Genomic DNA, 15,202 nt, shown 5'->3' on the forward strand with positions numbered 1-15,202 from the left:
CCAGCATGGAAATAAACCAGTGATTCTAACTAGCACCATTGTTTCCAAGATGGTCTTAATTTATTGTAGACAAAATAAGCATAACTATGAATGCTGGAAAAAAAAAAACACTTAAGGCATTGATGATCAACAAAACATCAAATCAAAACTTCTTTATTCCCACCAGGCTAAAACCAACATGTTTGCGCTAACAATTCAGCGCAAGGTGGCTAATTAGAGGAAAAAACAACAATTTGAGCGTTCCCTTTTGTGATGACTGCACGGGAAGCCTTGAGTGCCGCTTTTAATTAAACGTAATTACAACACAAAGAAGTGACGTCCCTCTGCGGTGTCACATTATGAGAATTGGCGCCGCCATTTTACGGAGGGCAATAGCGAGGCTGGCAGCAACTATGCCGAAAAGTGGAAAAACAGCCTGATGAACACGTTAAAAAAAATAATCCAAATCCAATTGTTTTATATACATTGTCGATAAGAAAAAAAAAAAGTGGTGATATGTTTGTATTTCTCCTCTTGTAAATGCATAGGCGTGTCTGTACTGTATTTACACACTTTTCAATGTTGTGTTTTGGGACATTATGCATTAAATAAGTTATAAAACCGGCGTCTTCAGTCTCTTAACAGTCATATCCTTGCACTATGCTGTAATGAAAAGTCGTACTGGGCATTTTACTGCAAAAAGATGCACTACTCACAAGAAGTGAGAAAACTTCAGGATGAACCTAAAATGCAGTATAACCTTGGCAGGTAAAATGCATGTAACATCCGCTAATCTTCTGAATGCACAAGTCCAACTGCTCAATCGCTCATTTTTCAGGTTTGTTCTAAAACGTCACCTCTAACCTTTTGTGAGTAACGCTGACTGATACCCGAATCCTGTCTTCGCCGTACAAACGTGACGGATGTATCAGCTAAGCGATTAAAGGCAACGGAGGGAGCTCGACAAACGTCAGTGAAGTTTATCCAGTTTGGCCTGCAGAGACTTGAAGTTGCCGATGGTGTACTGGAGGGCGGCGTTGGGGCTGAGGGACTGCAGCTCCACCAGGTAGCCGCAGATGTTGTCCAGACACACGTTGGTGAAGCGGCGTCTTGAGGCGGAGGGGAAAGAATTTGTTGGCAATTGGAACAAGAACAAAAATTGTTCAAGTAGTAATATTACAAGCAAGCTAAGCTCAACATTTTTCAAGTGAAAAGTAGTATGTTTGAGATTTAAGTCATAATACGACATAACAAAAGTTGGCTATTTGAGATTAAAGTCCACATTTTACAAGAATAGCCCTATATTTTTTTTTAGACCAAAGGTAGCATCTTTTTTAGATAAAAGTTGTAATATTACTAGAGATACAGCCATATGCTTTTTTGAGGGCCGATACCGATTATTAATAGTCAAGGAGGCCGACACACACACCTCTCGCCACAGCGAATCAATTGCATGCTTGATTCGCATCTTTGATTTGGCAAGGTGATTTCTTAAAAAAATCATTATTACAAGAAATTTTTGACAGTATAAATTTCTGTTATAAAATTCTAGCAAAAAGTTCAGGGAACACCCAGGATTGTCAGCATGTCTTAAAAAGGATAAAGGCAAACTTAAACATTAGCTCCATGTAGTTTTCTACAGTAAATATAAATTTCCAAATTTCAAAATGACAGAAACGTTAAACGTTCACTTATCTTTGTTTTGATTTCCACAGTTTTAAATTGATTTATTATCGGCCAGCAGAGTTTTAAAAAAAGGCAGATGCCGATATTCGTCAAAAAGCCAAATATCGGTGCCGATAATCAGCCCAGACGGTAATCGGTCTATACCTAAATATTACTAGAATAAAGTTGCATATTTTTAACTAATTCAGTGCCAGACATTTTTAGACCCTCTTTTACCCCAACATTTGAAAACATTTGAAGAAAATAAAAGCAGTCTGTTGTCTGTACAAAGATGAGCAACTGTAAGGAGGAATGATTACTAGAGCTTAAGAAAATTTAAAAAACTAGTCAGTATTCTGTCACATCACCATCCAAATGTTATCAGCACCCGTTTAGGCGGCCAGTTCAAAACAGGTGACTGAACAGATGTCTGACGCTTCAACTCCCTCCAGAGGCCAGAAGCTGAATTGCTAGTGAAGTGGCTTACCTGTCATACGTGGGCACTCTGCTGGGGTCGTCCACGTAACCCGACAGAAGCACGTGAATGCACTCCACCAAGTGCAGAGGTTTCTTCAGGCGCTGCCAGTAAGGATCCTACAACGGACAATGTTTATGCATATTTATTTTTAAAACGACGCGGACGCGATTTGAGGCGCATACCCTGGTTTTGAAAAGCTGGTCGTAGACCTCCAGGAGGCGCGGCAGCTGCACCCCTATCTCCTGCATGGTGGATGTGACGAAGCCCACGTCCCATTTGAGGCGGCACACCTCCTGCTCCAGATACTTCACCAGGAATTCTGCAAACACAGAACGCACACTTGACATACTTGATACATGGAACACACATTAACCACCACATTTTATACACACTCAGTGCACATCAGGGCTGTATGAAATTCAGAATTGATTTGAGAAGTCAATTTTTGAATTTGAATCGAGGTGGCAAATGGGAAGCAGTATTGCAACTGAAATTTGAAAATGCAGGAATTAGATTTTAAGTTCCATGAAATTCATGGTGCAAATTTAAAGTGTATTTAACGATGAAGCAGTATATAAGCCTATTTACCCTGTGAATTTCATACAAATATTATTCTAACGACTTTATGTACAAAATATATAGTTAACGCTTAAGTGTAGTAATTGTTAGCTTTCCATCAACATTCAGGACATTTATACTTAATGTCAGTTGCAGTATTTCCATTTGGACGAAAAATGTATGTTAAGAGTCTCATTCTCACTGATATGTCAAGAGAATGACTTTCCCTGCATTTCATTCAATTCCACTTCTTGAAATTTAAATTCATTTCAACATCCTCGGGGTTGGAATCAATTCAAATTCGTGCATTGAACTGAATTCAGAAATTGTGAATCTTGCACAGCACTGCACATAGACTTTTGGAAACAGAACAAACAGTGTACACACACTTTAAACAGAACACACACTTTTGCACAAACACCACATTACACCCCATACTTTTAACAGTAGACATACACTTTTCATACTTTATACACACACACACGCCTCTCAACACACTTTTCATACATACTTTAAAGACACACTCTGCACACACTTGACACGTAATAAACAAACTTTACATGTACACACACACACAAATACTCTACCAATAGAACACGCACTTTGGACACAGAACACATTTGACAACACCGTCCGCACATACAGACGCATTACACACCGTCCGCACATACAGACGCATTACACACCGTCCACACACACATACACAAATCATACATTTTACACACACACTTTACACACAAAATATATGTGAAACCCCACAGTGTGCACAATAGTGTATTAGTAAGGAATCAAATCCATGGTAACAGTCCACAGAGATGACATGCTTGAACGAGCTGCTTGTAATGACAGAAGCACTTTGGCGACACGTAAGGGGCAAGGAATCATTCTAATTATACCGCTATCAACTAAACAGCCAGCATCACAACCCCAGCACGGCAAGGAGCACACTTACCACACACCACAAGTGGACCTAAAATGAGAGATGAACGCTAACCTAGTGGAAAGTAGCGCGGCGTTCCCGCATAGATCCTGCCCAGCGACACCAGCTTCAAACTGAGGGATCGCATCCTGTCCACGGGACTCATGGCCACAGTGTCTGCCAGCTCTGCGAGACAAGATTGGCAGCAACGAATCAGCAAAAATTGATGAAAGCAAAACGCTGCCATGTTGGTGTGTTGTAGGGCTAACGACCTTTCTCTATGACTTCCTGCCAAAGCGAGTGCACCAGAATTGGATCCGAGTGTCCCGCGCAGTGAATGATGGCCAGCTTGCACTCGGACAGTTTGAAGTGGTCGGCGTATTCCCCATACAGCTGCACGGAAAAACGGTATCACACTTACAAACAGCTCCCATTGCCTTAAGTTGTGTTTTTAAGATTCATGGCGCCGAGGCACATATTTTACATTAGGAAAATATCAAGGCACACCACCGAACAAAAACGTCACAAAAAGGATGAATACTGAAATAATGATCCTGTCTCAATTTACTCACAAATTTACTTAGTGTGATTACTAGCAATTATTGTGTTGTATGAATGACGAAAGGTGGATATACAAATGAAGGCCATGTAGTCCAGTGGTTCTGTAACTGTTTACGTGAGGTACCACGGAACAACAATTCTTAGCTCTCCAAGTATCACCAGTATGATCAATGTTAAAATGGAGTAGCGTAATGGGCCTAAGTGTTCATTAAAAACGAGGGGTTTCCTAAAAAGGATATTTCATTATTTATTTAATTTAATTACGACTGTGAATCCTTCTGAATCCTGAGACGGCCAGAACCGTACAATAGTTGTCGCGTGTTACCTTAGTGATGTCCATGAGATCCGAATCCAACTGAGAAATGGCGTTTTTCACCGAAGGATGATTGGAGTACTGTCGGATTAGCGTCTCCTGGATCTGAACTTGGATGCGCACCAGCTAGGAGAAGAAAGCACAGCGGTGTTACGGGTTTTTGCGTTCAGATTTTTTTCCCCAATTAATTTTAGCACAAAAAGGAGAAGATATTTGTCTCAAACTTAACTCATTCACTGGCGGACATTTTCAGACCCTGTTTTACCCTAATGTTTGAAAAAAATATTTATAAATAAATTCCTGGGATTTAATGGCTGGACTGTGAAAAGACACATAAATTCGTCAATGGCAGTGAATGAGTTAATTCTACAAATCTAGTGATTTTTATATTTTGGGGACACAGGGAGCGATTCTTCCTCCCAACTTTGGTAGGAAAACGGTCAGCACCGACAACAGTAAATATAAAACCTACGCCACTACTTTTACTCTATTTTCACAGGATTAAGACGGTCTACACTGTACCTCCATCTTCTCCTCCAGCTCGTGGAGGAACTCGCCGTCTGCCGCCTGTGCGGAGATGCAGGAGGAGCTCTTTGCCGATAAAATGGCCCGGGCCAAGTACTCCAGACGCTGCTTGAGGGAGATCTCGGTGCTGCGTGTGTGCACGGACGAGGGATACATTGATGTTGGAACAAACAACAGGGATGTGACACGTTCGCACACCTGTGCATGTCGGCAAGGCGGGCCAGCACGTGGGCGGCCTTGCCAAAGTTGCGGTTCTTCTCGTAGTAGCGCCACAGCAGGTCCATGTTGTGCACCTTGCTCTGATCTTGTTTGATCATATGCATGAGATGCTCTTCCAGGTATGGCGAATTCACCTGCGCAAAGGAGAGAACCAATTGAAATAGAAGAGAAAAAGAGAAGCCAACTGGTAAAGATAAATCAGATAACTGGCCTTCGCACCCGTTTTTCATTGCCAATTCTTAAATGATCATCAACCCAGTTGCTATTTTTTTTTTTTTTTCCGAGGATGCTCTTTACAGCCAATTCCCCAGTAGGAGTTTTTCAAAGTACGAGCCCTGCAATTCACTTTAAATGGGCTCTTCAAATTAAAAAGATCAACTTGCCGTTTACTTTTATTCATGGATCCTTGAGACTTTTCCTGCATCCTGTTTTGGCCACCCAATTTAAAGATGAATCTGTGAAACTGCTGCTTTCCTCTGTCTAGCTTCTAAAGTACTGCCTGGTAGTCTGTCTCCAGTCCTAATAAAACACACGGTACCTCTAGCAGCTTGTCCGCCAGATCGGCCTGGATGAGCCAGTTGTACAGGGCGATGTGAAACAGCTCATCTTGGGACCTCTGAGCCAGACCGAAGATCTGCTCAAACTGCGGCGGAAAGAGGTTCTCTTTTAAAAATTGCACAAAATGTACAGAATCAAACATCCATTTCTCACTCACGTGGGCTGTCGCTTCCTCATTACTCAGCATGTTAGGATCCGAGGTGAGAACGGGAGGCCCCGGCTGCTTTGGGACGCTGGGGGACTGAGGCGCCGCTTTACTTTGGTTCACCAGCTCCTGCATGGTGTCCGTGATGCATTTATAACACGATAGCCTGCAGGCAGGGAAAGCAAAAAATGTCAAGTGACAAAAGCCATCAACAACCTACTGTCAGTTAATGCGGTGTTTCTTTGTGAGTTTAATGACTTAATCTGGTTTGTGCTCATGTGCGCTAGCGTGCTATTTAGCCTAGTATTGAAGAGCGTCGTGTGAAGTGGGTTTGTTTTGTGATGAATAATTTAACTACTAAATACAACCACTTAAGTAACATGAGTTCATGGCGTTGCTACATTTTACACTCATACACTCTTTGTTCTAATTGCTTTTCTGTCATATATACGCATAGACAATAGGGAGGGAATCTCCGCAACAGATGAGGAAATATCTTTCATGAAAACAAAATCTGCTATGTAGTGAGGCCACAGTAGGTGAATTACGTTACAATGGGGGAACACCGAATACTGAAATCTGATGACATCATCTCGATTTATCCACAAATGTGGGCTTGTTTGGATGTACTTGAAGTTATGATTCTGTTGAATAAATGTGAACAGGTGGATGGACAGGAATTGTTCTGCCTCTCACTATACATCGCTGGCATGGATGAAGACATCATTTGTAGTGAAAAAAAAAATAGTTAGGCTCAATTAAGGGAAATTTAATCATTTTATTACCAATCCTACCTTTCCTGGAAGGCTAGCTGTCCCGTCTGGTCCTCCTCAGGCTCTCCATTTTTGTAAAAATGGGGGCCCAGCCTCTGGGGGTCCTTCTTGTCAGCCGCCGTGAGGCACAGCTCGAGGACGCCCTCGTAGAAACGCACTGGGATACAGCGCATTTGCGCCAATTAAACACAAGGCGGTCGTGAGCGGTGATAACGGCGGAGTCGAGTTACACGCTACCTTGTCGGTATTGGGAGCAAACCAGTGGCAAGTCAGTGTGCTGGCTGATCTGCTGGTAGAGACGCAGTGAATCTCTCAGGGTTCTCTCCTTATCAACTTTGCTCTGGATCTGCTTGGAGCTCTGCAGCAACTCGTTAGCCTTCGTGGAAGAACATCAACATTTTAAACCCCCATGATGAAACTATTTGTTGATTTAAACGGCTTGATGACTGGTTCGCCAAAGTGACACAATTCCAGTTTCCTTTGCTCTCAAGTGATGAAATTGGGATACGCGCTAGGATAGTGAAAAGCGTTGATATTCACCTCGGCAAATGCATCGAACTTTAACTATGGTGTATTATGTTGCCGGTGTTTGGAACAAAATGGAGCACACTACTTGGCAACAACTAGCCAAGGAAGCCATTTGAGACCTGACTAGTTGTAAATTCAAACAAGAAACCCAAACTTTTAATTCATTGGCGCTGCCATGTACCTTGGAGCAGACGCTGTCGTCAGTGCTGTAGAGCAGCGGGCACACGTCCCGCAGGTGATTGCTGATGGCATCCACAGAGGCATTATCTTTGATGTAGACGTTAATGAGCGCCGTGACCAGCGCTCCCGAAAGCTCCTTTCCCCGGATTACCACATCCTTAAAACTTGCTCCCTTCATTTGCTCCTGAAAATCCTAAAAGGAGCGGCTGTGTGAGATATTATGAGAGCGACGGGAGCACAAGCGTGGGTGGGGTGTTTGTGTAAATGCTACCTTGGGTAGTTCTGACATTATGAGACTGAATTGATGATCGCAAAGAAGCTTCCAGAGGGCCAGAGTCTGATAGGAGCGATGTACTAGCGCCTGGATGCTCTGCAGGGACACTTTCTCATAGAGCTGAGCCTTGGCTGGAAACAAGAATTACAAGTTATGCTAAGACAAAAAGTGCTAATGAATGATTGGGTTTGTAGTTTTACAGTGATTTAGCTACATGACAGCATGCGGGGGGGCAAATTGTCCAGATTCTCAACACTCACTGTGATACTTCCTCTGAAGCTCCTGCTGGACCTGCTGAGAGCTTGCGCCATCCGGCCGCATGAAACCCAGCAGTCTTTGCTGCAGGTTGCCAGGGGAACTGAAGCTGCACAGGGAGCAGAATCAAAACAGTGAGCATGCAAGATATTTTTCATTTGGTATATTTTCAAGTTTAGCTTCCTGTATCTCTTTAGGTGTGTATAAGTATCTTACCTTGAACCGCCGAGAGAGGATGGACTGAACTGAGAGTTTTTGTCCAGAAACTCCTTCAACTTGTAGAGCTCCAGAAGGACCGACTCCAGATAAACCGAAGCAACGCTGCTTTCCAGCTGTGATGTTGATGAGGAAGAAGGTTTGGTGATTAGAAACTGTGAGCAGTTTAAGGGAACATTTTATGAACATTGATTTATTGCCTCTCTTTGAAAATGTATGTGTATATGGTCAAATTATGGGCTGCGGCGATCAATTTTTTTTTTAATCCATTTTAAGTGTAATCGGATTTTGCATTATTAAACACAATAGAATGTATATGTGAGGCGCAGCCAATATTACTTTTGGAGCACTTGGCAGTCTTAAGAAGTCTCTAATATGACCACAAAATAACACTAGATTTGATGCTAGTCACCTTTTTTCAAATTCTCACTAAAAGAGTTGCTAAATGCAGCAACAAAGTTGCTAGATTCCCTCCAGCCATCATGGTAAAGCCTTACTCAACATTTGCACGCCTCTTACAACAGTGCGTGCTGTGAAAGCTAAAAATGTTTTAATTCTTTAGTCTTTGTGTGTTATGATGGAAGATTATCAGATCGCCTCTGGGAAGTGTTGTAAATGTTGAAGAAAATAAAAAAAGCACAATACATCACCTTTAAGGGAACCCAAAGGCAGTTTATAAATGATACTTACAATACTGACCTCCTGACTTCCTTTGCTGATGGTTTTCTCCACTGCTAGGCTCCCATCCCAAATGTTTCTGTTTGTGAGAAGCCAGCGTGGAAGGAAGAAAAATGGAGAAAAACGTGAGTCCTCCCTCCACACTGGTTTCGGCACGAGGACGCCACATCTGGTCATTATCGGCTGGGGGCCAGAGATACTGACCCGAGAAGGCGAGCAAAGTAGACACAGATGCCGTTGTGCTTCCCGGAGAAAATCACCTCTGGGCCAACCGACATGGGGGTAATGGGGGCGGACCCCGAGTGTATTGGAGCAAAGGGCGTGGCCAAGGGTGGGGGCAAAATGCCTGGTGGATGGGACACATCATACAGTACTTGAATATAAGGCACTAAAATGATTGGACAGTCCATTCTACACGCGCACACTTGAGCAAACATTTACCGGGTGCTGGAGAGCTCATCATTGGTCCAACACTGCTGGGTTGTGACATAGCCGCGGGAAACCTCATCTGTGCCTCCCCTCCATATCTGATGACACAGACAAACATTTAACAATACAGTTTATGCCTATACATACGACGGGGATATCAATATCAAGAAACTCTTTCAATGGAAGACATACAGATTGACCACCGCGTTGAACTTTTCCATAAAATGTTTTAAAAATCGAGGCAATGGTAAAAGTATGGTGAATTACGGGGCCAGATTAAACACATTTGCGGGCCTGAACCAGCCCGCGGGCTATACGTTTCACACCCCTGGTTTGGTTGATTGGAGCGGTCCAATCCGGCCCCAAGTAATGGAAAAGCAACAGAGGCCAAGCCGGGCTAAGCGAGGCTGGCGCGGTGTGGTGTCAGGCCGTTCTGGAATCTGTCATGGAAAAGCGGCTTTTGTGTTTTCAGACCTGAAGAAGGCTCTGGTGGCCCACTGTGAGACCTCTCTGTCACCAGCAGCATTGGAACAAGCCAGGATCAAGGCTGTGGCGCAGGCCTGCTCCTCCTGAACACACCAGAGGCATATATAAGTTGAAATGTACTCCGAGAGCGAAACGATCTCCCATGTCAAAGAACTATCTTACCCGGTGCAGCTTGAAGAAGCGCTCGATCTCCTCGCTCTCTCCTCCCGCGCAGCTCACCAGCAGGTGACGGAGCTGGTCCACGGGACGAAGCTTTTGGAAAATGTGACTCCCCTACAGAAGCGCGAGAGTCTTGCCATTAGCATTCCGAACTGGGACTTGACATTGTGTGTCAAGTGTGGCAAGAGACTATAAACCTTTGCTGAAAGGAGGACAAATTTCTGTGGGGGGGTGTTGTGTTGCAGGACCACCACGGGCGAGTCCGTGAGGGGGATCAGTTCCTTGTTCAGGGGGGTACAAATCCTGTCCGGCCTCCCCTCGTTGATGGCGCTTATAGCCCATGTGTGACCGTCGATATTAGACATCATCTGCGTGGAAAAGGGACTTCATTATGTATGTTTCTATTTCTCTCTCGATGCAACTGTTAATAGTCTGTATAGTCTACTTTGCTGTTACAATTTTCCTGTACATTTATTATTGTTTGTCAATGGCAAAAACACAACTTAAATGACTTGGGCTAGCATGTTATTCAGCCTAGTATGCTAGCTAATATGCTTGCTGAGCCTAATGTGAAGGTGGTTCATTTGCGTTGAATAATTTAACTAATGCATACAGTTTATGTAATATGGGTTTGTGACTGTGTACATGCTAGAAGCGTGAACGCCATCCTCTGTGGAAAAAGCTTGCCCATTCCTGTCATCGAGATATTATATGATCAGGTTTTAGTTTGTGATGGTACAACTGCTTAGCTGGTTCCACCTGAGTCTCCATCAAGGGCTTCTTGAAGGGGAAAGAGTCATGGTTGATGCACCACAGAAGGTCGTTGTCCTCCGTCTCAGAAGCTGCCATCAGCAAAATACCTGCGAGGATCATCCAATATTATCAAAGATTCTTGATAAAGGAATGCCGATATTTTCCGGGTTTACCTTTACTGTGCAGCGCCTTGTGGACCTTGGCAGGTTTCTGCAGCGTGGACGACGCAGAGAAGCCCGGCGGTAGGCGGACGTGAACAAGAGACAGCAGGGAGGGTCGGGCCGGTGTGTGCCTTTGTTGCGGTGGCGCAAAAGGCGTAGTGCTGAAGTAGAGACGCACACCTGTGGAAAAAAAAAATGGACATAATACTAGGAGTGTAAATGTGATGTGTTAACAGACAATCACCTGCCACAACATCTGGCCTACTTGCACACATACTGACAATCAGGTGGAATTTGAGCATTTTTCGTGGGTTGTGTGTGCTGTGCCCCCTCCCCCTTTACCTGCATGCGTTACAGCAAGCAGGTGGCAGTCGGACGACTCCGATCTGCTTATCACAGAGATCTGGACGATGGGCCTGAAGACAGATCGGTCGATCGTCCTGCATGGGAGCAGTTCAAAATGAACATCCGTTCTTTTGTGTTTCAAATAGAAGGGTAAAAGATGAACTTAGTGAACTCTGCTTCATTGTGGAGATACCTGGCAATGTTTCCGGCAGCCGCGACAATGCTGTTTTGAGACATGGTGGCCACGCGACTCATACATTGCCCGTCAGTGCCCAGGTCATAAACCTGACAGATGGAAAGGAGGAAGTTTTATTTCAGTGCACTGACAACCACCAATAATGTTCGAATGTGTGTAGTCAAGTCTGAACACAGCTACATCCCCAGTTATAAGAGGGTGTGCACACTTTTGCAATCACATTATCTCAGTCGTTTATTTTTACTTAACCTCCCAAAAAGATTTTTTTTAATCAATTGAGTTTTACAGGTTACAGATCATGTTAATGGTAATGACAGTTTTTTTTTAAAGTGATTTGTCAGTCTCATTTTTGTGTGTTTGATGGTGTTCCGTGAGATTCATCTAATGGAAAATATATGACTTGGCTCAATATTAGCTTGGGAAACTTTTTAAATTCTTCATTCCAGGAGTATTTTGACAAAAGCATGTCAGACACATGCTACTGAAATCTGGGAGTGAGAACTGCTTTACATTGTGAAAAACTGCATAATATGTCCTCGAAAGTCTGTAAGTTGTATACACCATACATTCTGTAGTATTACGGTAATACCTGCAGGACTCCTTTCTCAGAGCGTGTAAAAAGCGTGTTGCGGGAGTTGTCCACAGCAATCTGCACAATTGGGTCTGGAAAGGAGAAAGACAGGTTTAATGAAAAATACTAATTGACGCTATTTTCCTCAGTGTAGGAATGCCGTGTGCTTACCGTCCTCAGAGAAAGAAAACTGGAGCACGGAGGGGAAGAGGAAGGACAGGGAGCTCTTGGAGTGGTTGATCTTGCGGCAGCGCTGACTCAGCCAGCCCGCCTCCGCCTGGTAGGCGATCTCGTATAGGCAGCCGTCCTTGCCGGCCATGAAGATGCGACCCAGGTCGGTGGAGGTTATGGAGAGAATGTAGGTGTTGTCGGTGGGGATGGAGAAGAGGGGGTCCGGCAGCAGCTGCACGCCAACCGACATGCTGTCGTTCAGGCCTGAGACGACACAAAAATATGCAAGTTACTACTTTTTGCAAGCAAAAAAAGTTGTAATTTTACAAGAAAAAAAGCTAGATTTTTACACGATTAAAAGTTACAATTGTAAGAAGAAAAAAATCCAAATTATCCATGATCAAAATATTACTTCTACGAGAAAAAAAAAAACATTTTATATGATTAACTAGGGCTGGACCTATAATTCAATATCAATATGTATCGCGAGTGACACGTGATCGATATCAATAGAAAATGCCTTCGATCAAATGTTCGATAGAAAAAAATAAATAAATAGAAGACAAACCCGATCGCCGCATGGTGCAATGATGATTACATTGTATAAACATTGAATGAAGGCTAATGTACAGTGTAATGCATTTGGAGCAATAAAGGCTTTCCTCCTGATAAAAACCTTACTCACTAACATTCCAAACTCACCAGCATAGCCCTTTAGGAAGCTGAGTCCCAGGATGACTACATCCACGGACGTGGCCAACACAAGCAGGTAATGAATATGAGGCTGTAAAATCCCTGGGAAAAAAAAACAAAAATGAAACCCCACATTGAAAAAGGACCCAAATATAAATAAGTGTACTTTTCACGTATACCTTGTTTTGGTCTCACCAGCCCGACTGCCAGAATGGTTTCGATGAGACCGTCGAAATAGGCGACGTCTCCCCTGCGAGGCATATTAACACCAATAAATCACATGTTGCGCCTTTCAGTCGCTTACTCGGACGACACTGTACTAACCCGTCTTCATAATTCCACATGAAGATGTCGTTGTCAATCGTGAGCCATGCTCGAGAAATCTGGGGAAAAACTCCCATCATGCAGTTGAACTGCATATCTGCATATTATGTTAAGGGAAAACGTGGACGTCTCCATTGATTTAAAAAAAAAAAAAAGCAAGTTAAAGCAAAAACACACAACCCCTGCCTCATGTATCTTATCGACATCATATTCAATGTTTTATACATGTTTGTAGCATATTTACATCAGATTTGTTGATAGTTACGCTATTTACGCTGACCCTGACACAACCCAAATGTGCCACTTGAGAAAATAAAAAAATAAAAAAAGGGAAAAATCCAAATTGTGTATATTACTCCAATGTAACCTTCAACCTTCCATCATCAAGCAGAAGGATACGGCTGAATTGCTCGACCAGCTCTGGTGGCAGAGGGACTCGGCGCACCGCGCTGAGCTCTGGCAGGTTGGGCACACTGAGTAAACCAGGGCCTTGGAGGGGATAGTCCATGTCGGACACTCCAGAAAGGGACGGTATATCTAATAGCACAGACATCATGTTTGCATGTCACAAAAAAAACCAGAAAAACAACTACAATTCATTTTATATAAATGCATTCCTCAAATATGTAATAGGTAACATGTAGATCATGGATAAAAATGTCTGAAAATATCAAAACATCTGCCTCTTAATAAATCTTAATGTCACTTAATGAGGAAAAAGCTTAATGTCCATGAACTCCAAAATATTGAGGTGATCGTTTTGATAGTGTCAGGAATCAATGTGAGCATAGATACAGATGTGCACACAATGCAGCACAGTTCAAAAGCAACATCTGATTTCCATTGGTTACTTGTCATTATTTTCATTATTTCTTTTGTCAGACTTAAGTTATTTCTGACATTTTTTTTTAAAGAGGGGCACCAACAATTGTCTTCGCGTGAATATTAGTTTTTAGGAATTGTTTATGATCTGGCGGTACTTAGAGATTTAAGTATTCTTTTTAGGTGGTAATTGACTGTGAAATAAAAATTCAGAACCACTGCCAGTGAGTAACTTGACTCATGAGGCAGTCAGGACCCAGTGGTGAAACTAGCAAAACTATATTGTTGCTTTACTTTAATTAAAGTTTTCAGACATCTGTACAGAACTTTATTTTTCTTGGGTATTTTACTTCTGAGCCCTAATTTGAAAACAGATATCTGTACTTTCTACTCCATGGTGCCCTGGGCTGGGTCCCCACCGTGACTTACTGTGAGAAGGCACGCTGAGGAGCTCCGACAAGTCCGGGAAGCAGCGGTCATCCTGCAGGTGTCGGTCGACGAGCCGGGCCGAGCTGTCGAGTGCTTCGGCAAGAGCAGCAGACGGGCTGCTGTGTCCGGCGCTGGACGGCATGACTTCCAACTGCCAGCGGCCGACGAAACTAATCGGATGAAAATTTTCAGTCAAACGAAGACATGGAAAATACACACCGCGTTATATACGTCACTTGGTGTTTAAATTTGAGTTGACGTGAGTGACGTGAAACTAGTTATAACAACTCGATGAGTAGTTCACTGGTTGCTAGCATGGCGGCTAAAAGCTAGCGTTGCTTAAGCGTGAATAGACGCCATTCTGAATTAGCTCGTCATCTTACCCGAAAGAGAATGATTCCGCCTGTTTAGTGAATTATTCCTCCAACGTCAGTTAATTTAGTACGTAATGTGAAGAAAGTAAGGGAAGGTAAATGATTTAAAAAAACCAAAACAACGATGGACATTAAACAGACTGCCCGCCAACCTCATGCGCGAACGCGGAGGTCAAAGGTTTTACTTCCGGATTTTTTGAAATAAATTTTAAAAATAAAGTGTTATGATTTTGTATGTTCATTCACAGGGATTATTGTCTAAAACAGAACAGTTGCCAATAATATGTTATAATCTCCAACAATTTTAGACAAAAAAAATAACAATATTATTCTAGTTCAAATAATCAGTTTTACGGAGATCGAGAGCGTCCAAACGTCATCAAAGGGGCGTTAAAAAATCCTCTGTACTAACGTATTCAATAAAATATTGCTTCGACTATATAACATATTTAATATGAAACACAT

The 15,202-nt window shown here is 42.9% G+C and overlaps 1 protein-coding gene across 2 annotated transcripts; it reads right to left on the reverse strand.

The window, feature by feature from the left end:
• Positions 1 to 137: 137 nt before the first annotated feature.
• Positions 138 to 14,902, reverse strand: nup155 (nucleoporin 155). Of its 2 annotated transcripts, none has more exons than XM_086054121.1 (34): positions 14,747 to 14,902; positions 14,364 to 14,533; positions 13,512 to 13,649; positions 13,113 to 13,209; positions 12,968 to 13,038; positions 12,798 to 12,890; positions 12,096 to 12,359; positions 11,943 to 12,016; positions 11,351 to 11,442; positions 11,155 to 11,252; positions 10,825 to 10,992; positions 10,658 to 10,758; positions 10,096 to 10,266; positions 9,902 to 10,012; positions 9,728 to 9,822; positions 9,266 to 9,351; positions 9,029 to 9,170; positions 8,846 to 8,903; positions 8,147 to 8,262; positions 7,936 to 8,039; positions 7,673 to 7,806; positions 7,403 to 7,594; positions 6,931 to 7,069; positions 6,715 to 6,850; positions 5,933 to 6,086; positions 5,756 to 5,860; positions 5,197 to 5,351; positions 4,996 to 5,125; positions 4,486 to 4,599; positions 3,872 to 3,992; positions 3,675 to 3,785; positions 2,305 to 2,441; positions 2,132 to 2,238; positions 138 to 1,088 (listed from the first exon to the last, which is right to left on the reverse strand). In XM_086054121.1, the coding sequence occupies exons 2-34, from the start codon at positions 14,503 to 14,505 to the stop codon at positions 950 to 952; spliced, it is 4,095 nt and encodes a 1,364-aa protein (XP_085910247.1). In that variant the 5' UTR covers positions 14,506 to 14,533; positions 14,747 to 14,902; the 3' UTR covers positions 138 to 949. The 2 variants fall into 2 exon arrangements, with proteins under 2 accessions (XP_085910247.1, XP_085910246.1); XM_086054120.1 differs by having other exon boundaries at positions 8,837 to 8,903.
• Between the last annotated feature and the right edge of the window lie 300 nt (positions 14,903 to 15,202).

The sequence above is a fragment of the Filicampus tigris genome, chromosome 15 (genome assembly GCF_054856515.1).
Source record: "Filicampus tigris isolate MCC_2025a chromosome 15, RoL_Ftig_1.0, whole genome shotgun sequence".
NCBI classification, from domain to species: Eukaryota; Metazoa; Chordata; class Actinopteri; order Syngnathiformes; family Syngnathidae; genus Filicampus; species Filicampus tigris.

Coding starts and splice junctions, on each gene's coding strand:
- nup155 (XM_086054120.1), bottom strand. CDS start 14,505: ATGCCGTCCAGCGCCGGACACAGCAGCCCGTCTGCTGCTCTTGCCGAA. Junction 9,823..9,901: donor GCTTCTTCAAGCTGCACCGG/GTAAGATAGTTC, acceptor TGGTGTGTTCAG/GAGGAGCAGGCCTGCGCCAC. Junction 5,352..5,755: donor TGGCGGACAAGCTGCTAGAG/GTACCGTGTGTT, acceptor TCCTTTGCGCAG/GTGAATTCGCCATACCTGGA.